We start from the raw sequence: 25718 nt of genomic DNA, 5'->3' as shown, positions 1-25718 counted from the left end.
GTAATGGAACAGCAGTTCCCTCCGTAAATTTAGTCCATTTGGTTGGCAAGTGTTCAGATGATACATCCAAAATGCTTCTCGATCAAGTAGGCGTCTCCTATTATCCCTGCCTCGAGGATCAAAGGTAAGTTTTTCAATGCCAAAGACCTGAAATGAGGATGTCTCTCTATTATGCTGCTCAATAAAATGTCTGGAGGCGCAAGAAATGTTCTGATTAGTGACATTAAAAATATCAGAAAAATGTTCTGCCACTCGCTGTTTTAGTTTTCTTATGGTGCATCCCACATATAACAGATCACAACTGGCACATCTTATGATGTAAACCACAGAATTACTGTTGCAATTCAGACAGCTTTTTATATTGTGTTTCACTAGAATCAGCATTAGGAAGTTTTTAGTGATTTTTACATAGCGACAAATGCCGCATCTGGTGTAACCACACTTGTAAAACCCTTTACAATTAAGCAGGTATGCCGTTTTTGTAGATTATTTGGGCGACTAGATGCCAATAGCCCCCCTATTGTTTGCGCTTTTTTTGCCACCACCAAAACTCCAGAATCAAGAATTTTAGATAATACAGTATCCTCATATAAAATAGGAAGATGTTTCAGTATTATATTTTTGATCAGTTGAAATTGTGAACTATATCTAAAGGAAATAACATTTCGATTTTTATGTGCTGTAATATCATTGCGATTAATCCTTGTCCTAGACAGATCAATCAGATCCAGTCTATTTTTACTGTCCACAATTTTTTCTGCTCTCTTTAGAGACCAATCCGGATAACCCCTAGATTTCAATGTATTTTTACACCTGATGAATTCTTCATCCAATTTGTTGGCATTGTTACAATTACGTTTGATTCTTGTCAGTTCCCCCACAGGTATAGCTTTTATAGTATGGCGCGGATGTCCGCTTTTGGCATGTAGAATGGTATTCCCAGATATGGGTTGGAAAATGTAGAAGTAGTGATGGAACCGTCAAGAATCTCCAATTTTAGATCAAGAAATGATATACACTTAGAATCAGAGGTGTAAGTGAAAGAAAGATTAAATTCATTGTTATTTAAATACTTGATGAATTCCGGTATGGCAGACACATCCCCACGCCAGATAAAGATCAAATCATCTATGTATCTGCCATACCAGAAAACATCACGGGCCCATGGATTAGCGAAAGTGTACAGTGCAACATATTCCGAATGGGACATTACCATATTTGCTAGCGATGGAGAATAGCTAGATCCCATGGATACTCCTCTACATTGGAGATAAAATTCCTGATTGTACATAAAAAAATTATTAGTGGCCCTGCTCCAGCCGCGGCTCAACGTCCCGCCGGTTGACAAAGACGTCCCGGTGGAACTGTGGGCTGCGAATGAAGCCCCATCCGGCCTCCTGGTGGAAGCGCACAATAAGGCCTTCTTCCCGGGGGCTTGAACGGGCGGCCTCTGCCTGGCGGGCCTGCGACTTTGCGGCCTTGGCGCGCACCTCCAGGTGCTCGCAGCGGATCTCCCTCTGTCGATGCTCCTTCTCGAGCTGGAGAAGCTCCCTGCGGCAGAACTCCTCCCGCCTCCGCGTTTCAGACCGGGTCTCCCGAGGGAAGCCCATCAGGTCACCCTCCTGGTTGTCCCAGGCAAACTCTTCTGCCGCCGGGCAGGCGACCGGAGGCGCGGGCAGCGGCGACAGGAGGGGTTGCTGCGGGCCCTCTGCTGGTGCGGACCAGTCCGGGTTGGGGCAGGTGGACACCCCAGAAAGTGCAGGGATCTCTGGACCGGGAGTCGTGTGGCATATCAGGCCTCCAGTGATGGCGGTGGCTTGGGTCTCAGCCGTCAGAGCCAAGAGTTGCTCCCAAATGATGGCACCCGGGGAAAGGGGTGCCGGCAGGAGATCGAGGAGGGCTTTGGTGCGCCCCGCGCCCGGGATAGGGGTTTCCGCCTTACCCGTTCTTGGGCTGCACAAGGCCTCCGGGGCTTCCTCCCCCTGGGCCAAGGCCTTTGTAGACAGGCATGACAAGCTCTGGCGGCAGGCCTGGATCTTTTGCAGCACCTCCTCTCTCCACTCCGCAGCGGCCAGTCGCTTGGCCTCTTCGACCCTCCGGGTCAGGTCCTGGATTTCACCGCGGAGGAACTCGGCCTCCTCCTGGGTCAGGTACATTCCCTCCATACCGAGGGAGGTGGCAGCTGGTGGGCCAGCGTCGGAGGACATCTCCTTGGCTGCGTCCATCTCTGCTGCAAGGTGCGGCCTTTTTTGCCTCCTCCTTTTTGGGAGGCTCCCGGGCGGCTGGCTGACGGGCACTCCTTGGGAAGTCCCATCCGTTTTGACGGACACAACTATGCGGACAGTCTCTAATGCAAGGAGCGGTCTTAGCTCTTCGCACCATTGGGAAACCTGGCCCACGATAGGAGGTCTTAAGTTGCTGTTGTTTTGGCACCTAATGGTGTCCATTCTTCTTGGGCGGGCACCACATTGAGTGTGTAACGACAGTCTTTTGTGAAAGGCGCACAGTACCCGGCGGCAATGGGATTATCTTCTTCCGTTGCTGCGGGCACGCGATCCTGCCGACTACGCCACGTTGCGACACCCTCCTTGAGCGGTGGGGTTACTCGGTGCTGGGTCAATATATGGTGGGGGTATGTGGGTGTCGTCGTGGCCGCGACCCAGTCCGTGCCCAGGGCTGTCACATAAAAAGAATGGGCTATTGGATGAGTGGATGTTCGACTACGCCACCTGTGGTTTCTGGTGATGGCCACCAGCGCTGCAGCAGTCCTCTGAGGCTGATGTTCTGGCAGCTTGTTTGGTACTACTCCCCACAGGCGGAGTAAGCCTCAGGGCAGTATGGAGGATCTGGGGAGTTGTGGTGGGTGCAGTGCCGCGCAGGAATGAGCAAACGGAGGCAGTATGTGAAGTCATCCAAGATTTACTCACTTTGATGAAGTAGCAGCTGCGAAGCTTCTCTCTGCTTCTCGCGGCGCGCTGCGTCCACCAGGAAGGGGGTTCAGCTCTTCCTAGGTAGATCAGGAGCACCTGTCAAGACCCCGCTGGGGTGTTCCTCTCTTTCCTAGATTCTCCCACTCAGTCCTCTCCTGACGGTATGTGATGTGAACGTGGAGTAAGGCCGGGTCCCACTGGATATACACAGGTTGAGAGATACAGGTGGCGACTCCGCTGCGTCCGTGTCCCCCTGGGATCCACTAAGCCTCCGGGCTTTTCTAACGATGACGTGAAGTACACTGTCAGATATCGGGGGCCGGTCCCCTCTTGCGGCAGGAGTCCCTCAGGCTAGGCCAGAGTGAAGAATACAGGTGGCGACTCCGCTCCGTCCGTACCCTCCTGGGATCCTTTCGTCTGTGGAGCCTATCTCCTCTGCTCCCCTCCTGGGCCTTCTTGATTGGACTCTGACCGGGGACAGAGCTAGCTATAACTCAACTCTGCCCCAACCCCCCGTCTCGAGGCCTGAGACCGGGAACCGTGACCCCTGAGCCGGCCGCAGCTTTGTGCTGACTGACTTTCCCAAGGAACCACGGCAAAAGACTAGGTTATAAAGATGGCCACTGTATATATATATGATGCTAAAGTAAAGTGCTTCCTCCACCCTCACCCACCACATGGTTCCCACTATCTTTGGTTCCCCCCCATCTCCTCTATCGCGGGCCGGGGCAGCACCCTGGTGCATTTAGGCCCCCTACAGGACAGGAGTGGTGTAGTGTTGAGTGTGAAGTAGGGTCTTGTGTGATACTCCATCCTTACCTGAGAGAGGAGATACCACACCTCTTTCTGAGGTGCAGTACCCCTGTGGCGACTGAACCCTCAGGGGCGCCACACTACCAACACATCCACTGTCAGCTTAAGAGATAGAAAGATGGTGCTGGGGTGTAAATTTTCAGCTAGTTAGTATGTCACCTGTTAGGGGGGCACAGGGACCCCACCAGGGGCGTTCTGGCCCAACGGAGGATCAGGAAATCCACCGGTGGGCCCTGGGTCCCATTGGCCACGCCCCCAAGCCCCGCCCCCTACCCCCCCTGGGCCCTGTACAGAGAACAGAGGGCCCCCCTGGTTCGCTAATCATATTGGCAGCACTGTATGGGCCCTTTCAGGTATATATTATTGAAGGCAGCAGAATGTATAGGCTCCTGTCAGGTATATATTATTGAAGGCAGCAGAATGTATGGGCTCCTGACAGGTATATATTATTGGAGGCAGGAGAATGTATGGGCCCCTGTCAGGTATATATTATTGAAGGCAGCAGAATGTATGGGCTCCTGTCAGGTATATATTATTGAAGGCAGCAGAATGTATGGGCTCCTGACAGGTATATATTATTTTAGCCAGCAGAATCTATGGGCTCCTGTCAGGTATATATTATTGGAGGCAGCAGAATCTATGGTCTCCTGTCAGGTATATATTATTGGAGGCAGCAGAATGTATGGGCTCCTGTCAGGTATATATTATTGGAGGCAGGAGAATGTATGGGCTCCTGTCAGGTATATATTATTGAAGGCAGCAGAATCTATGGGCTCCTGTCAGGTATATAGTATTGGAGGCAGGAGAATGTATGGGCTCCTGTCAGGTATATATTATTGGAGGCAGCAGAATCTATGGGCTCCTGTCAGGTATATAGTATTGGAGGCAGGAGAATGTATGGGCTCCTGTCAGGTATATATTATTGGAGGCAGGAGAATGTATGGGCTCCTGTCAGGTATATATTATTGGAGGCAGGAGAATGTATGGGCTCCTGTCAGGTATATATTATTGGAGGCAGCAGAATGTATGGGCTCCTGTCAGGTATATATTATTGGAGGCAGCAGAATGTATGGGCTCCTGTCAGGTATATATTATTGGAGGCAGCAGAATGTATGGGCTCCTGTCAGGTATATATTATTGGAGGCAGGAGAATGTATGGGCTCCTGTCAGGTATATATTATTGGAGGCAGGAGAATGTATGGGCTCCTGTCAGGTATATATTATTGGAGGCAGGAGAATGTATGGGCTCCTGTCAGGTATATATTATTGGAGGCAGCAGAATGTATGGGCTCCTGTCAGGTATATATTATTGGAGGCAGCAGAATCTATGGGCTCCTGTCAGGTATATATTATTGGAGGCAGGAGAATGTATGGGCTCCTGTCAGGTATATATTATTGGAGGCAGGAGAATGTATGGGCTCCTGTCAGGTATATATTATTGGAGGCAGCAGAATGTATGGGCTCCTGTCAGGTTTATATTATTGGAGGCTGCAGAATCTATGGGCTCCTGTCAGGTATATATTATTGGAGGCAGGAGAATGTATGGGCTCCTGTCAGGTATATATTATTGGAGGCTGCAGAATGTATGGGCTCTTGTCAGGTATATATTATTGGAGGCAGGAGAATGTATGGGCTCCTGTCAGGTATATATTATTGGAGGCAGGAGAATGTATGGGCTCCTGTCAGGTATATATTATTGGAGGCAGGAGAATGTATGGGCTCCTGTCAGGTATATATTATTGGAGGCAGGAGAATGTATGGGCTCCTGTCAGGTATATATTATTGGAGGCAGGAGAATGTATGGTCTCCTGTCAGGTATATATTATTGGAGGCTGCAGAATGTATGGGCTCCTGTCAGGTATATATTATTGGAGGCTGCAGAATGTATGGGCTCTTGTCAGGTATATATTATTGGAGGCAGGAGAATGTATGGGCTCCTGTCAGGTATATATTATTGGAGGCAGGAGAATGTATGGGCTCCTGTCAGGTATATATTATTGGAGGCAGGAGAATGTATGGGCTCCTGTCAGGTATATATTATTGGAGGCAGGAGAATCTATGGGCTCCTGTCAGGTATATATTATTGGAGGCAGGAGAATGTATGGGCTCCTGTCAGGTATATATTATTGGAGGCAGGAGAATGTATGGGCTCCTGTCAGGTATATATTATTGGAGGCAGCAGAATGTATGGGCTCCTGACAGGTATATATTATTGGAGGCAGGAGAATGTATGGGCTCCTGACAGGTATATATTATTGGAGGCAGGAGAATGTATGGGCTCCTGACAGGTATATATTATTGGAGGCAGCAGAATGTATGGGCTCCTGTCAGGTATATATTATTGGAGGCAGCAGAATGTATGGGCTCCTGACAGGTATATATTATTGGAGGCAGGAGAATGTATGGGCTCCTGTCAGGTATATATTATTGGAGGCAGGAGAATGTATGGGCTCCTGTCAGGTATATATTATTGGAGGCAGGAGAATGTATGGGCTCCTGTCAGGTATATATTATTGGAGGCAGGAGAATCTATGGGCTCCTGTCAGGTATATATTATTGGAGGCAGGAGAATGTATGGGCTCCTGTCAGGTATATATTATTGGAGGCAGGAGAATGTATGGGCTCCTGACAGGTATATATTATTGGAGGCAGGAGAATGTATGGGCTCCTGACAGGTATATATTATTGGAGGCAGCAGAATGTATTGGCTCCTGTCAGGTATATATTATTGGAGCCAGCAGAATCTATGGGCTCCTGTCAGGTATATATTATTGGAGGCAGGAGAATGTATGGGCTCCTGTCAGGTATATATTATTGGAGGCAGCAGAATGTATGGGCTCCTGTCAGGTATATATTATTGGAGCCAGCAGAATCTATGGGCTCCTGTCAGGTATATATTATTGGAGGCAGGAGAATGTATTGGCTCCTGTCAGGTATATATTATTGGAGCCAGCAGAATGTATGGGCCCCTGTCAGGTATATATTATTGGAGGCAGGAGAATGTATGGGCCCCTGTCAGGTATATATTATTGGAGGCAGCAGAATGTATGGGCTCCTGACAGGTATATATTATTGGAGGCAGGAGAATGTATGGGCTCCTGTCAGGTATATATTATTGGAGGCAGCAGAATGTATGGGCTCCTGTCAGGTATATATTATTGGAGGCAGGAGAATGTATGGGCTCCTGTCAGGTATATATTATTGGAGGCAGGAGAATGTATGGGCTCCTGTCAGGTATATATTATTGGAGGCAGCAGAATGTATGGGCTCCTGACAGGTATATATTATTGGAGGCAGCAGAATGTATGGGCTCCTGTCAGGTATATATTATTGGAGGCAGCAGAATGTATGGGCTCCTGACAGGTATATATTATTGGAGGCAGCAGAATGTATGGGCTCCTGTCAGGTATATATTATTGGAGGCAGCAGAATGTATGGGCTCCTGACAGGTATATATTATTGGAGGCAGGAGAATGTATGGGCTCCTGTCAGGTATATATTATTGGAGGCAGCAGAATGTATGGGCTCCTGACAGGTATATATTATTGGAGGCAGGAGAATGTATGGGCTCCTGTCAGGTATATATTATTGGAGGCAGGAGAATGTATGGGCTCCAGTCAGGTATATATTATTGGAGGCAGCAGAATGTATGGGCTCCTGTCAGGTATATATTATTGGAGGCAGCAGAATCTATGGGCTCCTGTCAGGTATATATTATTTGAGGCAGCAGAATCTATGGGCTCCTGTCAGGTATATATTATTGGAGGCAAGAGAATCTATGGGCTCCTGTCAGGTATATATTATTGGAGGCAGCAGAATCTATGGGCTCCTGTCAGGTATATGTTATTGGAGGCAGCAGAATGTATGGGCTCCTGCCAGGTATATATTATTGGAGGCAGCAGAATGTATGGGCTCCTGCCAGGTATATATTATTGGAGGCAGCAGAATGTATGGGCTCCTGTCAGGTATATATTATTGGAGGCAGCAGAATCTATGGGCTCCTGTCAGGTATATATTATTGGAGGCAGGAGAATGTATGGGCTCCTGTCAGGTATATATTATTGGAGGCAGCAGAATGTATGGGCTCCTGTCAGGTATATATTATTGGAGCCAGCAGAATCTATGGGCTCCTGTCAGGTATATATTATTGGAGGCAGGAGAATGTATGGGCTCCTGTCAGGTATATATTATTGGAGGCAGGAGAATGTATGGGCCCCTGTCAGGTATATATTATTGGAGGCAACAGAATCTATGGGCTCCTGTCAGGTATATATTATTGGAGGCAGGAGAATGTATGGGCTCCTGTCAGGTATATATTATTGGAGGCAGCAGAATCTATGGGCCCCTGTCAGGTATATATTATTGGAGCCAGCAGAATCTATGGGCTCCTGTCAGGTATATATTATTGGAGGCAGGAGAATGTATGGGCTCCTGTCAGGTATATATTATTGGAGGCAGCAGAATCTATGGGCTCCTGTCAGGTATATATTATTGGAGGCAGCAGAATCTATGGGCTCCTGTCAGGTATATATTATTGGAGGCAGGAGAATGTATGGGCTCCTGTCAGGTATATATTATTGGAGCCAGCAGAATCTATGGGCTCCTGTCAGGTATATATTATTGGAGGCAGGAGAATGTATGGGCTCCTGTCAGGTATATATTATTGGAGGCAGGAGAATGTATGGGCTCCTGTCAGGTATATATTATTGGAGGCAGCAGAATGTATGGGCTCCTGTCAGGTATATATTATTGGAGGCAGCAGAATCTATGGGCCCCTGTCAGGTATATATTATTGGAGGCAGCACAATCTATGGGCTCCTGTCAGGTATATATTATTGGAGGCAGCAGAATCTATGGGCCCCTGTCAGGTATATATTATTTGATAATCATGCCCATTGCCCAGCTCCCGCCATATGTTGATCGCCAGCCAGATAAAACAAGGCAGCTGGGGGCTGGGATTCGCAGCATGGTAAGGCCCAAGCGTTCTTGGCCCCCCACGCTGAAAATCTCAGCCCGCAGCCACCCCTGAAAGTGGCGCATTCCTCATAGCACCATTTCCAGGTGCTTTACCCGGCTCTTCCAGCGGCCCTGGTGGTGAGTGGCACCCTGGGTAATAATCGGGTTAGTACCAGGCCAGCTTTGTATTATCAGCTGGTACTAAGCCCGAAATTCATGGTGTCACGCCAAATTAGACATAGCCACCATGAATTTCTAGTAAACAGAAAAAAAAGACAGAATTTTTTTTTTTCTATTAAAAATAAAACTCATTTAGGGACTCCATTTTTAATAAAGAAAAATCCTCAATCCAACGTAATCCATAGGTCTTCTGTCTTCAGCTCTGCTACATCTTTGCCATCTGACAAATATGTCTGCTGACAGAGATGAGCCGGCACAGAATGACACCGGAGCAATGTTACTGTGTAGTGCGGCACTAGATTTCTTTTTTTGTCATTTCATGCAGTGTAGAAATCTTGAGAAAAGTGTAGATTGTGCTCTGGAAGTGATCAGTTATAGCAAACTATGTTATTTTCTGCAGAGATAAGTCCTGCATAGAAGATGAGATATATCGGTCTGCGGCAGATAAAGAACTTCACCTACAGACATCACTGGTGATTATGTGTGTTACCTATACACACACACTGACACTATATACAGAGCTCCTGTGTGTAATGTCACTGGTCATCACTGTATTACCTATACATACACACTGACACTATATACAGAGCTCCTGTGTGTAATGTCACTGGTGATCACTGTATTACCTATACACACACACTGACACTATATACAGAGCTCCTGTGTGTAATGTCACTGGTGATCTCTGTACAACCTATACACACACACTGACACTATACACGGAGCTCCTGTGAGTAATGTCACTGGTGATCACTGTATTACCTGTACACACACACACTGACACTATATACAGAGTTCCTGTGTGTAATGTCACTGGTGATCACTGTATTACCTATACACACACACTGACACTATATACAGAGCTCCAATGTGTAATGTCACTGGTGATCTCTGTACATCCTATACACATACACTGACACTATACACGGAGCTCCCGTGTGTAATGTCACTGGTGATCACTGTATTACCTATACACACACACTGACACTATATACAGAGCTCCTGTGTGTAATGTCACTGGTGATCACTGTATTACCTATACACACACACTGACACTATATACAGAGGTCCTGTGTGTAATGTCACTGGTGATCACTGTATTACCTATACACACACACTGACACTATATACAGATCTCCTGTGTGTAATGTCACTGGTGATCACTGTATTACCTGTACACACACACTGACACTATATACAGAGCTCCTGTGTGTAATGTCACTGGTGATTGCTGTATTACCTATACACACATACTGACACTATATACAGAGCTCCTGTGTGTAATGTCACTGGTGATCACTGTATTACCTCTACACTGACCCTATACACAGGAGTCCTGTGCATAATGTCACTGATAATCTCTACATTATCTGTACACTGACACTATATACAGAGCTTTTTTACATTTTCATTATCAGTCACTATCTGGTGCCATTATGTGCCATGGTCATGGCGTGGCGGAATTTGTCCCTTGTATGTGGTATTATTCGGACAGTCACTATGTGGTGGTAATATGTCGTCTTCTCATGGTGTGGCAGTATATATACCTTGTACTTGGTAGTATTTCATCACTATGTGGTGGTATGTGTTCTGGTCATGGTGTGGCGGTATTTCTCTCTTCTATATGGTATTATTAGTCTAGGGATAGTTGTCAGTCATTTGTTTTTTCGGATATTAAGAATGGGAACATTCTTTATTTGCAATACATATTAAATACTTGGATGGTTAACCTCTCCCTGTGTTGTGACTACTACAGAGCAGCAGAGATGCACGTCAGCTCAAGACGCAAAAAATAAGCCGTCACAAAGCCCCAGATCCAAAAAAATGAGAACACTACGGTGCGCAGAACATGGCGTGAAAAGTGTGATTTTTCAAACTTATGAATTTGTTTTCACCACTTAGATACCAGTAAAGGTATACATGTTTGGTATCTACAAACTCGTACTGACCCGAGGCATCACCCTGTCACATCGGTTTTTCCATATAGTGAACATGGTGACTAAAAAACCCAATAAACAAACGTGCAATTGCACTTTTTTTGCAATTTTACTGCACTTGGAATTTTTGTTGCCATTTCCCTGTACACTATATGGTAAAATAAATGATTGCATCTGAAAGTACAACTCGTCCCGCAAAAAAACTGTCTTTCCTGCTGCTACAGACTTTTATATGACTACAATTTACATTCTGCTGCTTATGGAAACATTTTTGCAGTTTACAAGACCCTTCTTACACTTGCTTGCACCCAGGTTTCATGTGAAAGAGTGTTCTCAAAGCTGAAAATTGTAAAAAATCGTCTGAGGGCTTCGATTGGACAGGAGCTTTTAGAGTCCCTCCTTCTGTTGAACATTGAGTGTGACATTTCAAGGAACTTAGACTATGATGACATTATTAATACGTATGCAATGTCATCTTCTGTTCTGAAAAAAAACGTTTGTAATTTTGCTGCTGATTGACTGTTAGTGTGAGTTTATTTGTTGTTTTGGGCCTTTCACTAACAATTGAATGGTATTGTATTATAGAGGAGAGGAAATCGTGCAATACAAACTTCCAAAATGCTTACAGAATTCTTTTACTTTTCCCAGCGGCCAAGTTTGCTGCTGCTACAATGATGCCGGCTGCTGGGATGCCAGATGGATGCAGGTTCAATTTGTGGCACTTATACTTTAAGAGAATGTACCTTGAAAGTATTTCTTGTTATTGTTCTGTTATGGCACTTTATCACACACTGGTGTGAATAAGATAACAGTGTTCCTCTTTCGCCAGGAGTGTTTCTTTAGTTTGTTATTTATTCGTTATATTGGTTATTTATTGGTTAATAAAGTTGATTCATTTTGAAAGAGTTTGTGGACTTATGTTATTCCTATATACGGTATCTGCATGGTGCTGGTGGGCCCCAAGATTGATTTTTTCCTGGTGGGCCCCAGGTACTCCAGTCCGGCGCTGGACCCCACTGATCCTGGGCAGCACTGCGCCCCCTTCACTGTTTTTTTCACTGGCCACCCGGCTGTTCTGGGAACGGCAAAGTGACGCTTTCCCTGAGATTTTGATTTTTGTTAGATTTTTCTTGCAATACTCAAGCAGTGATGTCGCGAGCTGGATAATAACAAGCTAATATGGTCTTCTTGGGTTTATAGGAAATTGCACAAAAATTCCGTGTCGTTGGCCCTGAAACATTCACCGTCCTGTTTATGGGATGCATAAAGGATGAAGAGCTGGGCTTCCTACAAGCTCTGCAGGTATGGCTTGCTGCACACATCCTACATCCTATATCCGTACAGTGCACACTTATCTGGGAATTATGTCTCACACTTCCGACATGATGAGATGCGCAAAAACATTGAGGAATCATGGAGCAACTGTTCATTTTACTAATACAGATATTTCTTGCTGCAGTATTTCTGCTGAAGTGACGATGGGGCATGCCGGCTGAGGGTGGGACTCTTGGATTCTCTGATGACTCTGTTGGGCTCGGTGCACATTACGTTTGTGGCCATTGTTGGGCGCATACACATAGAAGGTGTGTGGCCCCCTAGTGGCCACTGTCAGGATGGATGATGAGGCATCCGTCCACTATTGGGACCCATTGTAAAGAAATGTATACCGCATTGCAGAGGTCGCTCTACATTTTTTACAGAAGAGTAAAAATCCTCCTCATAGTATTTTTCAGCCAGTCTTTGAATATTAGAGAAGAGGCTGCAACCTGTGCTTTGCTCTACCGCTTCACCATCTTTGACGTATATTTACGTCAAAGGTCGTGTCCCTGCCTTTGATGTGATCTTGCACACCGAGTCCACATATTTCCCTGCACATGATGACTGATTTAATCAACCATCATGTGCCTTTAATAGCTGCTGATGTACTGTTGCTCCGCCTGCTGCTATTAACCAATCACTGACAGCGGGATTTAACGCACGTCGGCTGGAAGCGCGTCATACATCCTGCCACGTGATTGTGGGGCACCGATGGGTTGTCATGACAGCTGGGGGTCTGCTGATGACCTCCCATACATGTCATTATGACCCTCCTATGGGCCGGCGTTCATAGAAGATGGTGATTTCTGCTATAGATTGCAGTGTATGTACAGCACAAGCGATCAGACGATCGCCGCTTCAAGTCTCCTAATTAATCTGATCAGTAAACATTGTAATGGGGAAAAAATCAAAATGCCAGAATGACGTTTTTTTGGCTGCCACAGCATTGCAGTAAAGTGCAACATCAAAGTGGTTGCAGGGAGTATCTATATATATAATCGTCTTATCCCATCTGTCTGTCTGTCTGTCTGTCCAGGAAATCCCGCATTGCTCATTGGTCCGCCAGCGGCCAATCAGCGCCGCGGGATTTCTGAAAAAAGATGGCGGCCGTTAGCAGCTCATCTGCGGGACGGAGCTCAGCGGCGATGCAGCCGGGAGATGACCGGCGCGAGGTGCTCATCTCCCGGCCGGTACCAGCAGAAGGACCCCGACCGCCGGACCCATCTGCGGGACGGAGATGCAGCCGGGAAATGAGCGGCGCGAGGCGCTCATCTCCCGGACGGTATCAGCGGAAGGACCGCCGGCGCCTCTGACCTCCATGCAGAACGGAGGACAGGGGAGCGGCGCTGCGGGTCGGGATACTTCTCCTGCGAGCGCCCGCTGTGTCCCGGGTTCTCGCAGCGGAAGTAGCCGCAGAGGCAGCGCCGGTCCTCACCAAGACGATTCGATGATTGGTCGCGGTCTTCGGACCCGACCAATCACTGATCTTAGCGCAAAAGTTAAACATCGCTGTGCTGATTGGTCGCCGACGCTGCCCGCGACCAATCACCGATTTTTAACACAAATGTCTGGACCTCTGTAACACCATGCGGATACTGTGGGGACATCAGCGGCTAGGGTGTGAAGAGAGGACCGGGGAGCGGCGCTGCGGGTCGGGATACTTCTGCTCCGAGCGCCCGCTCATGTCCACCGGTCCTCACTAATACGATTACGCTCCCTGCTCCTCACCAATACGATTTGCGGATTGGTCGCGTGCGGAGAGCGCGACCAATCAGTGATCTTGGCGCTAAAGTTAAACACCGCTCTGCTGATTGGTCGCGGCCGCTGCCCGCGGCCAATCACCAATTTGGGCGCTACATTTAAATAGCCGCCACGACCAATCACCGATCTTACCGCCACTTTTAAACACTGCTGTGCTAATTGGTCGCGGACACCAGCCGCGACCAATCAGCGAGCTTGGCGCAAAATTTAAACAACGCTCTGCTGATTGGTCGCGGACACCATCCGCGACCAATTAGTGAGATTGGCACCAAATTTAAACAGCGCTCTGCTGATTGATTGCGGTCGCTGGCCGAGATCAATCAGCAGTATTGGCGCAAAATGTAAACAACGCTCTGCTGATTGGTCGCGGACGCCGGACGCGTCCAATCAGCGAGATTGGCCCCAAATTTAAACAACGCTCTGCTGATTGGTCGCGGACTCCAGCTGCGACCAATCAGCGATTTTGCCGCCAAATTTAAACACCGCTCTGCTGATCGGTCGCTGGCCGAGATCAATCAGCAGTATTGGCGCCAAATTTAAACCTCACTCTGCTGATTGGTCGCAACCACTGGCCGCGACCAATCTGCGTTTTTTGTGCCAAATTTAAACAACGCTCTGCTGATTGGTCGCGGTAGCCGGCCGCGACCCATCAGCATTATTGGCGCCAAATTTAAACCCCGCTCTGCTGATTGGTCGCGGCCGCCAGCCTCAAACAATCAGCGAAATTGGCGGCAAATTTAAACAACGCTCTGCTGAATGGTTGAGGCCGCCGACCGCGACCAATCATCGATTTTGGCGCCCAATTTAAACAACGCTCTGCTGATTGGTCGCGGCCGTCAGCCGCGATTAATCAGCGATTTTGGCGCCAAATTTAAACCCCGCTCTGCATCTTTCTGCTGTTTGGTCGCGGAAGCCGGCCGCGACCAATCAGCAGTATTCTCGCCAAATTTAAACACCTCCTATGCTGATTGGTCGCGGTCGCGACTAATCAACGATTTTGGTGTCAAATTTAAACACGCTCTCCAGTCCTCACTAACATGGCTTGCTGATTGGTCACGGCCACCGCCCGCGACCGATCAGCGATTTTGGCGCAAAATTCAAACACCGCTCTGCTGATTGGTCGCGGCGGCCATCCGCGACCAATCAGCGAGATTGGCGCCAAATTTAAACAACGCTCTGCTGATTGGTCGAGACCGGCGACCGCGACCAATGAGCAGAGCGATGCAGAGCGTTGTTTAAATTTTGCGCCAAAATCGCTGATTGGTCGCGACCGGCGGCCTCGACCAATCAACGATTTTGCCGCCATATTTAAGCAACGCTCTGCTGATTGGTCGAGGACGCCGGCCGAGATCAATCAGCAGAGCGTTGCTTAAATTTGGCGCCAAAATCGTTGATTGGTCGAGGCCGCCGGTCGAGATCAATCAGCAGTATTGGCGCAAAATTTAAACACCGCTTTGCTGATTGGTCGAGGCCGGCAACCGTGACCAATCAGCGATTTTGGTGCAAAATTTAAACACAGCTCTGCTGACTGCGCCCGGTCGGCCGCATACCTATTCTAGAATACCCGATGCATTAGAATCGGGCCACCATCTATTATATGGATATGTAGCTCACAAACTCCTAAATATATGATGTTTTCATTTACAATGTATCTAATTTATACATGTATATAGAGAGTACTGAGCATGGATTTGTAAGGTTTCATAACTTCCATGCTAGACAAAATTCTATAAAATAAATAATTTGACAATTCTTTCATGGCCGGAGGTGATAATAAACTGATATAACAGTGTACACTAGTAATTAGAATTCCCTGGGCTCGGGTGTAAGAGGCAATATTCCTGATGATCAGGGTCCCGTGTAGGGACGGTCACTGCTGTATACCATCTAGTACAGAGGTACAGAAGCTGGCGGCGCTCCCATAACCTCCAGGCTGCTGGATTCTATCAAACATCTCCATGTTATTCTGTATACAGTTATATTCTTCTTTCCATCACAATGCGGTGGGATATCACTACAATATGCCAACATGGTGTGATTAGTGGAGGGCGGCTGTCAGTATCCCCCGACTTTAGAATTAGATTGAATAATCCTTCAAAGGGGGTGTACAAAGTTTAAAAGATATCTCCTATCCATAGGATAACTTCCCGATGGATGGGGTCTGACTGCTGGGAGCCTCACCAATCCTGAAAACTGGGGATTTGAAGAGTCCTTTGTGACTGATGTGATGGTCGATCAGTGCTGCACCATACATTCTCTATGGGACGACTGAAGCTCTGTGCTTGGCTGGTCTTCAGCACTCCCATTAAGAATGAACGGAGCAGTGCGTATACTCAACCACCACTCCATTTGCGGCACCCTGCTACAACAGGTACCACAGGACCCAGGGTGCATGGATGGACTTCTCCACAAGAGGCCCTCACTACATACAAACACCTCCACCCTTCCACCTCATACCACCAGAGGGAGCCCGTTAGGGATATATATATATGGAGGGTGGAGCCAGGCAGTTCAGTCAGAGTTAGTAGTCAGACTGAGAGAGTCTGAGAGCGTGCTGACGCTGAGAGCAGCGAAGACGCGGCGTGTCTGCTGCTGGGTTCTGAGGGCCACGAGTGTGGCCGACGGTAAAGAGGAGAGATGAGAGGAGTTGAGGGGGCAGAGGAGCATCACAAGGCTCACCCCAAAGATACAAACCGGACACCGGGTCCGCGCCTACAGGGTCCTTTATACCCAGTAGGGACCACCGGCATTCCAGGAGGACTACAAGTCCCTGGCAGACCTGAAGCTAGACCCATTACAGGACCAGGAACCATGATGGCCCCGACGACCAGGGATAGTGGTTGCCAGCAGAAGGTCCTACTACTGAGCGACAGGTGAAGGAACAGCACGACACATAAGCTAGGCCCAGTTGCAGGCTGGCCAGGAGCATACAGAGAGGCAGACACGGACCAGGAGGCCTTATACCCGCTCACTGGGGAGAAGTCCTGAAGTGCACCCATCCTACTGAGTACCCTGGAGCGTACCTGACATCCGCACCAGTAAAGATATTGAAGCGAATCCCCTGTCTCTGTCAGTTACTCCTGCTGCGCCATCCCGCCTGCACTACAAGTCCCAGCATCACCACCCACCAAACTCCACACTGCCCCGGGGGCCCACTGCACCTGTGGGGAGCAGAAACACCTCAGCTGCCATCCCATCACCCCCCCGGAGGTCTGAAGCAGCGCTGGTAATCATTACCAAGTACCACAGGTGGCGTCACAAACTGTTTATTTATTTTATCCAAGTTTCAATCCCTTTTTTCAAGAGTGACCCCAGTGTACGGGCCCAGGAGCCGACCACCGCGACATCCCCAAAACCAGGCAAAGGCCCGGGTACCGAGTCGTCCCCATCCCCTGGGCGCGTCATACTCATCGTCTGTGGGACTGCCAGAACTAGTGGAGCGCTGCTCTTGGCTATTTTTGGGCAGTCCTATAGACAGTGAATGGAGGGGAGGCTGAGCATGCTGCCTGTTCTTGGGTTTGCTAGGGGTTCCAGCAGTCAGACCCTCAGTGATCAGTAAGTTATCCCCTAACCTTTGGATAAGAGATGATTTTCTATTTTGGCAATAACCCTTTAATTGCATCCATGTGGTTATTTTCCCCCTATCCTGTCCACCTTTATTATGTCCGTTATTCCCTCTGGTGGTCAGTGCAGCCATGTAGTGTATGTCTGTACTACTCAGGCTCTGGGGGGCCGGAGCGTGCAGCTACAGAGCAACCTGCTCCACATCACTGCCAGGAGGGGAGATTTATTGCTGTGTAGTTAGTCCAGGTGGTGCCGACAAGTAGAGGGAACAAGTTCTGGCAATCCTGCCAAAGGAACACAGTTATTCCTGCACCGGACCTGCATCTCCGGTGTGCGGCGGCCGGGAAGGTGCCCGCTCTCCTCAGGGAAGATGCTGACGGCCCGCAGGCACATACCCGTCCTTGTGCCAATGCACAGGAGATAAAGCAGGACATTTATCTAAGTAGAGATGTGGCGTCTCCCACCCGCCTGTCATATTTGTAGATGACGCGTGGCGGAGGGCAGAAGCCGGGGCAGGACTCCTGTCCGGCTGCAGAAGTCTCATGTGTAGTGATACTCATGTGACTTTTCTAAAAGCATAAATCGGCCTGCAGAGGTGTCAGCGACGCTGGCTCAGACGTTACTGTGAGCGGAATAACAAGGCTTTGGTAACAGTTTCACCTCTTTATATTGTATTAGCTCCTTTACTTAGTCCTAGTTCAGACTGGTCTAAGAGATCGCCTGCTGATTCCTTTCTTGCGATTCTGATAGGAGATTTCTGTTAGAAGTTTGGCGCAAGGCTAGTGATTAGACTGGCTAGTGATTAGACTGGCTAGTGATTAGACTGGCTAGTGATTAGACTGGCCAGTGATTAGACTGGCCAGTGATTAGACTGGCCAGCGATTAGACTGGCTAGCAATTAGACTGGCTAGTGGTTAGTCTGGCTAGTGATTAGTCTGGCTAGTGATTAGACTGGCTAGTGATTAGACTGGCTGGTGATTAGACTGGCTGGTGATTAGACTGACTAGTGGTTAGACTGGCCGGTGATTAGACTGGCTAGTAGATAAGGATTTTGTGCCAGATTTTTAGTAACAAAGGGAATACCGCGGTCGGCCACTTTAGGTGAACTGTTACAGTAGGCAGCATGCTGATAAGTTATTTTTTGACGTTTTGCATGATTTTCGCTGTCTTCGGTTGGCATATCCCCCCCCTTCCCAACGGCACTTCCATCTGCAACCTGTAACGGCCAGTCGGAATACCCGTGCTGGCATCGGGGTCTTATTGCATGGGTAGGCGCTGTGGCATTGGGGTCTTATTACACGGGTAGGCGCGCTGGCATCTGGGTCTTATTACAGGGGTAGGCGTGCTGGCATCAGGGTCTTATTACATGGGTAGGCGCACTGGCATCGGGGTCTTATTATACTGGTAGGCGCACTGGCATCGGGGTCTTATTACACGGGTAGGCGCGCTGGCATCGGGGTCTTATTACACGGGTAGGCGCGCTGGCATCGGGTCTTATTACACGAGTAGGCGCGCTGGTATCGGGGTCTTATTACACGGGTAGGCGCGCTGGTATCGGGGTCTTATTACACCGGTAGGCGCGCTGGCATCGGGGTCTTATTACACGGGTAGGCGTGCTGGCATCGGGGTCTTATTACACGGGTAAGCGCGCTGTTCGGAGACAATGGGAAAACCAGTGGGCAAGGCTTCACAGATACAGAAAATAGCACAGAATTTACTAGTAGGAGTTGCCTATTTATTATGTAGACACACGTTTGGAAATGACATAAGTAGATGGCCCAAGCCCTCCACAAAGCTTTTCATCCTGGAGGGCACCGGCTTTACCAATGTGACCCTCTGACATATGGGAGCATCATTATAATAGGATACTGCCATTACATGCCAGCTAGTCCGTGTCCAGTTACTGCTTTCTCTGTGACGGGGTGTACATATTTGCGTGAATGTAATGTGGATAATGACTGTATACGCCATCTTGTGCTTCAGGTCTGGAGGCAGATGCGGCACATGGGGGTAAAGCCGGATGTAATCACCTATAACCTGCTTCTTTGTGCCCCCCGAGACTGTGGGATTGGAGACACCGCTGACGCTCTACATTTACTCACGCACTCTAAGGAACTGGCAGCCCTGACTTTAAGTGCAGGCAAAGAGAAGCAAGACAGGAAAAGCCAGCAAGTGAAGAAAAGAAAGGATAGTCCTGAAGAGGTGGGCAGCCCATGCTCCTGGGCCATTCCTCAATTCCAAGTGGCAACTATGGCACAGCTGAGGACTTGGCAGGCTCACAGGCACTGGTCGTGGTGAGTACGGCTGACCATTTTCCCAGCGTGCCCTCTTTTGATGCCAGTAATGTGCCAAACCTCCTGGACCTGTCTGTAAATACGGGAAAAATTGTGTCACTTGTAAATGTCAATACCCCATCTGACCGATTGGCAGTGATTGGCGACTTAGGGGGCGTTCTTCAGAAGATGAAAGAAGACAACGTCTGTCCTACAATAAAGACCTTCACCCTCCTAGCGGCAGTCATGAGAGCAGAAGTGGGGTCAGAATCTGCCGTCCGGGCCACTATGGACGCCTACGGAGTACAGCCAGATCTCACCTTTTTTAACACTTTGGTGTTGAAGAGGAGTAAAACTCTGAAGCTGCAGTCGGCTTTGGTAAGGGAATGGTTTTTATTTTATCATTTAAATGTTAAAAAGCCATCATAAAATAATTAACACGGCTTGTGAGAAGATCCACGCTATCTGACAGTAAAGAGGCTGAGGTGCAGTAGGTGAATGATGTTACCGCATTGTGGGATTATATTTGCTGCATGAAATCATTTGTAAAGCGTGTGACAGATCTGCCTGACTTTTTATATATATTTTTTTCTTAAAAGTGAATACCTTTTTTTTTTTTTACTATGGCTTAATAACGATCCAAAGCAAATGGTTCTGTGTGACCCACTACTACTCAGATAGCGTTAGCCCTCCCTGGGAAAGGTGTACTTGGACGATGGGCCGGTGGAAGAGGGGGATGCAGTCGTAGCCTTGACCCGGTCTGTGCCCAGGGTGCACACATTAAAAATATGGGCTAGCAGATGAGTGGTTATTTGTCGACTACGCCACCTGTGGTTCCCGGTGATTACCACCAGCGCTTGGGCACTGAATGCCCGCCTGCTTCATCCCAGCATAGGATTTTGTGCTCAGGGAGGTGATTGATCGTAGCGCTATTATGTGCAGGAGGGATACTTACAGCATGAAAGGGTTTTGTATTTATTTATACCCTGAATAGTACTTTTTGTGGTATGTGAGTATATAGTATTTGTTAGCTCAGATATTCTATATGGGCTTCATTTATGTTTGGGACTCTTTGTATTTTTCAATATATACTCTGCTGTAGTAGGCACATATTTCCCTCTTCATCTTTCTGGACTATAGTACACCTCCTTGTATACTAATGTCAGGCAGTCATAACTAATTTGCATGTGTACGATATTGATCACCAGGGATAATACTGGCACTTGTATTATGGTACTGCTTGTTCTGTTGTAACTAGGGATGTTTTTTTTGGAGCAGGTGGGCTTCAAATTAGTGGGTAACCCCACTATATTGATTTTACTTGTGTTTTAGCAATTTGGGTTTTTTTACGTTGTTTGTATGTATTTATATTTGTAATGAATAAAATTTATTGTCACTTATTATAACGTTTGATAATTTATTGAAGTATTGCTGGGTGATCACTGCTTCATAGCACACCTCTTTTCCCTTTTTTCACGTACCACCAGCGCTGCGTCAGTCCTCTGAGGCGGGTGTCGTGGCAGCTCAGCTGGTACTACTCCCCACAGGCGGAGCAGGGCCTCAGGGCAGAGAGAGAGGAAAGTCTGGAGGTTGGTGGTGTGTGTGCGGTGCCGCGCAGGACAGGATAACGGAGGCAAGGGGTGAAGTCTTCCAAGCTTTACTCACGTTGTTTCAGTAGTAAGCACAAAGCTTCTCCTTGCTCCTCACGGCGCGCTGCGACCACCAGGAAGGGGTTCAGCACACTCCGGGTAGTTTAGGTGCACTTAACGAGACCCCTGGACCAGAATGTTCCTCTCCTTGGTGAGTTCTCCCATTAAGTCTCCTCCTGACTGTGTGTGTGGTATGAACTTGGTGAAACGCCGGTTCCCGCTGCATCAGCGCAGTTTAAGGGATACGGGTGGCGTACTCCGCTCCGTCCATATCCCCCTTAGGGATCCAGAAGGCCTCTGGGCTTTTCCGACTGAGACGTGAAGTAACAGAGTCAGATATCGGGGGCCGGTACCCCTCTTGCAGCAGGAATCCCTCTGACTAGGCCAGAGTAAGAAATACAGGTGGTGTATGCTGCTCCGTCCGTATCCCCTGGGATCCTTTTGCCTGTGGAGCTTTACTCCTCCGCTCCCCTCCAGGCCTTCTTAGGTAGGGACCTTGACCAGGTAGAGACAGCGGTTAACTCTAACCCACTCCTCACCTCAAGCCCAGAGTACGAGGACCGTGTATCTTCAACAAGCTGCAGGTTCCAGCAGAAAGCCACTATCAGCGATGAAGATCACAATCAAAGACCTTGAACCTAAGATGGCCATGTATTAAATATGTATCAGTAAGTGTAACCTAAAAGTGTGTCCTCCACCCTCACCCACTACATGGTTCCCCCTATCTTTGGTCTCCCCCCCATCTCCTCTATCCTGGCTGGGGCAGCACCCTGGTGCATATAAGCCCCCCACAGGACAGGAGTGGTGTAGTGTTGAGTGCTGAGGCTGGGTCCCGTGTGGTGCTCCATCCTTACCTCGGAGAGGAGATACCACACCTCGATCTGAGGTGCAGTACCCCTGTGGCGACTGAACCCTCTGGGACGCCACAGTTCCAACCGATTCATATAGAAACTACACTTTTTTATATCGGCCTAATTGTTTCTAAGCATGGCTTTGAAAGAAGGGGCATTGCTTTGAAAGAAGGGGCATGGCTTTGAAAGAAGGGGCATGGTTTTGAAAGAAGGGACATTGCTTTGAAAGATGGGCATGGCTTTGACAGAAGGGGCATGGCTTTGACAGAAGGGGCATGGCTTTAAATACAACAGCATGCACTAAATTGTTTGAAAATTGGGGGGCAAAAAAAGTGATGCAAGGCAAGCCAGCAAAAGAGTCTAAAGTATGACACATTTTCTCATTTACATGTCCATATTTAACCACGTACATGGAAAAAATGGCCCTGGTGTCAGCAGTGTTTGTTCCGTGTGTCATCAGTGTTCGGACTATGTGTCCGTTTTTCCCATCAATGTTTGACGGATGGATAAATAAATCCTTGAATTACAGAGCTTCTCCTATTCTTTGCCATCCGGGTGCTGAATGTTTTTGCACAGACCCATAGACTTGTATCGGCTCTTTTCATCTGTGATATCGGAAAAAGACAGACAGACGGACATGTGAATAGCACCATAGATTATACTGGGTATGTGATGTATCCATGAAAAAAAGGGATAAACCTCCACGTGCAACATGATGTGTGAATGAGGCCTTTTGCTTTTTCTGGCCGCACCATCAAGGAAGATTTCCTCCATTTGTGTTTTTGGTCGGTGTGATGTCCATGTCACCCAGTGTAATATTCCACATGAATGGATTGACCACCAGACTGTGGGGGAATAATGGCTACAGGCGCTTATCTCATCCATCCGTTTTTTAAATGAGATATAACCGTAGATTTCAAAGGCTGCACAACAATCAGACACAATCCGTGTGGCAGGTATGTTTTACCGGACGCACTGCATAGATTACATAGGAAAGTGTGTCTGGCCTTCTATTAGGTTTTTTTTTAGTTATGGATGACAAATGGACGCTGGACGGATCAAAAATGGCCTTTTTTTCCCCTGAACACAAAGCATTGTGCTTGTGTGAATTTGCGCTTCGGCAGGGAATTGTGCACTGAGCCTATATGAAGGCGTTTTGTGCGCTGCCGCCAAAATGCAACATTCAGTTGGACGCAGCAATATTTTATGTGTGAATACTGTTTAATACAGATTTTAGCATTTCCCTTTTTCTGAAAATGCGTCGGGCCTCATGCAGAAACATACTTTTTGTCGAAACGGACAGTGATACCCATAACAACCAATCAGAGCTCTTCTTTTATTGCCCTGGTAAAATGAAACGTGGCATCTGGTTGGCTGTCATGGAGAACACTGACACATTCTGAAACTTAGTGCAGATTCTTCCACACTTCATGCCACACGTACAGTGTAAAAACTGATCGTCTGAATGGTCTCTTTACAGCAGCTGTTGCCTATGATGGCACAGAGAGGCATTGCACCAAACATCCATACCTTTTGCAATCTCGCTAGGGCATGCCTTAAAGAAAAAGATGGTTTACAGCTCCTGGAAGACATGGCGGTAATGACATTGCTGGTTTACATAGTTTATTTAGTGTCTTTTTTTTTTTTTACTCCTACTTGATAAAGTCTAGAAAATAATGTCATTTTTAAACTGATTTGCCTTTTTATAGAAAACAAGTGACAAGGATCTTTTTGCATATCTGATCGGTAACTTGTTTTACAGATTTGTGGATTCCATCCAAATATCAATGTATATAGCACATTGATTAATGCGGCCATAAAGAGGTTAGATGACGTCTACTTGACCAATATTCTGCGGGACATGAGGAACAGAAACGTGGCTCCTAATGAAGTGGTGGTCCGTCAGCTGGAGTTTGCAGCACAGTACCCACTAAACTTTGATAAAGTGAGTATACGATCTGATAAAACCAATAATGGAGGCTGGTGAAGAGGAGGGAATTCGCCTCCATGTGGGTAAAAATGTGTTGTTTTTTATCAAAATGGAAAATTGTATTCGATAAAAATACTCCACACCACACACCATCAACCAAGAAGTCCAATAACTAGTAATAGATTAGAAACAAGCGTTTGAAGACTTTTCCTGTTGTGAACATGATCCTTTAAGTTAAAGGGAACCTGTCACATTGGATAACGCTATTAACCTGCTGATGTAGGGTTAATCTGCAGGGTAATACCATTAGGAAGTGCTTGGCCACTATACTGAATGTGTAGCACATGGGAGTAAATTAACTTTATTCCTCCCGTGAGCCACTGACAGGTGGCTCTGCACTGATGTACTGTAGAGCTAGCTGTCAGTCAAAGGGCTGGGGCGTGCTTACAACCATTGCTTACTGTGTACAGATTGGTGACACTGTCTGAGCACTAACTCTCAACTCTAGCTAGATTCTAACTACTGACTGAGCTGCCTGGCTCCACCTTCCCTTTATATATCCCTATCTGGGCTCCCTCTGCTGGTAAGAGGTGGAAGGTGGAGGTGTTTGGATGTAGTGAGAGCCTCTTGTGGAGAAATCCAATCATGCACCCTTCTAGGTTCTGTGGCACCAAGCGCAGCAGGGCGCCACATATACAGTTATAGGTTAAGCAGTGAGTCTAATGGCTGGCCATATTTAGGAAAAACCCCACTAAGAAATTAAAGACACATACAGCAGGGCCACAGTAATGACAAATTCCCATTAGAAAGGAGAGAGTCTCCCATAGTGTTGGCCTATGTAGTGAATGCAAGGGCTGCCAAAAATTTGGAGGCACTTCTATGCCCCTTGGAAGAGACGTGGAGGAGGACCTCATAAAAAATGTTCCCATGAGAAAGGAGCGGGCCTCCTATACTTGTAATGCCCATGCACTAAGTGTATGGGCTGACAAACATTCTCCCCTGGGGGGTATACATGTACATACTGTATAAAACATTTTTTTTACGGGCATCATAAACACTCCTTCAAAAAAATTCTGTGGGTGTTGCATCACGGACCACGGTCACCCTGGTGATATGGTGGTGGAAGATGAGGAGAAGGAGGAGGACAAGAGCAAATAGTCAAAATCAGGAAGTGTATACCCATGTGTGGGTGTGAAAAGGTGCATGGGAATACACCTCCCAAGAAAAGACACTGGATTTGAGTTTATGTTACGCTGCTATTATTCGGTGGTGTTGAGAAGTCTGGCCCAATCTAGCACTTGTTCATTTTTATAAGAGTCAGCCTGTCAGCATTTTCAGTTGACAGGCGGATGCGCTTATCAGTTATAATTACACCAGCGGCACTAAAAACCGGCTCTGATAAAACGCTGGCGGCAGGGCAGACCAGGACCTCCAAGGCATAGAGACCCAATTCATTCCACATATCCAGCTTGGATACCCAATAATTATAAGGCACAGCGGAATCACAGAGGACGTTGGTACGTTCGGCAAGGTACTCCCTCAGCATCTTCCCAAACT

The 25718-nt window shown here is 47.5% G+C and overlaps 1 protein-coding gene across 1 annotated transcript in view; it reads left to right on the top strand.

Annotated features, from left to right (window-relative positions):
* LOC141219309 (pentatricopeptide repeat-containing protein 1, mitochondrial-like) overlaps positions 1-24218 on the top strand; it is a 644632-nt gene extending 620414 nt beyond the window's left edge. Inside the window, exons 6-10 of the mRNA XM_073666078.1 lie at positions 12017-12118; positions 19442-19636; positions 19786-20109; positions 23712-23828; positions 23994-24218. Of these exons, the coding sequence (XP_073522179.1) occupies positions 12017-12118; positions 19442-19636; positions 19786-20109; positions 23712-23828; positions 23994-24218 (963 nt within the window). The remainder of the gene's footprint in view (positions 1-12016; positions 12119-19441; positions 19637-19785; positions 20110-23711; positions 23829-23993) is intronic.
* Positions 24219-25718: the final 1500 nt, after the last annotated feature.

The sequence above is a fragment of the Phyllobates terribilis genome, unplaced genomic scaffold (assembly GCF_046119375.1).
Source record: "Phyllobates terribilis strain yellow unplaced genomic scaffold, ASM4611937v1 Scaffold_261__1_contigs__length_2674298, whole genome shotgun sequence".
Taxonomy (NCBI): Eukaryota; Metazoa; Chordata; class Amphibia; order Anura; family Dendrobatidae; genus Phyllobates; species Phyllobates terribilis.
Note: the sequence above shows the minus strand (reverse complement) of the source record. Positions and strands in the feature narration are given on the sequence as shown.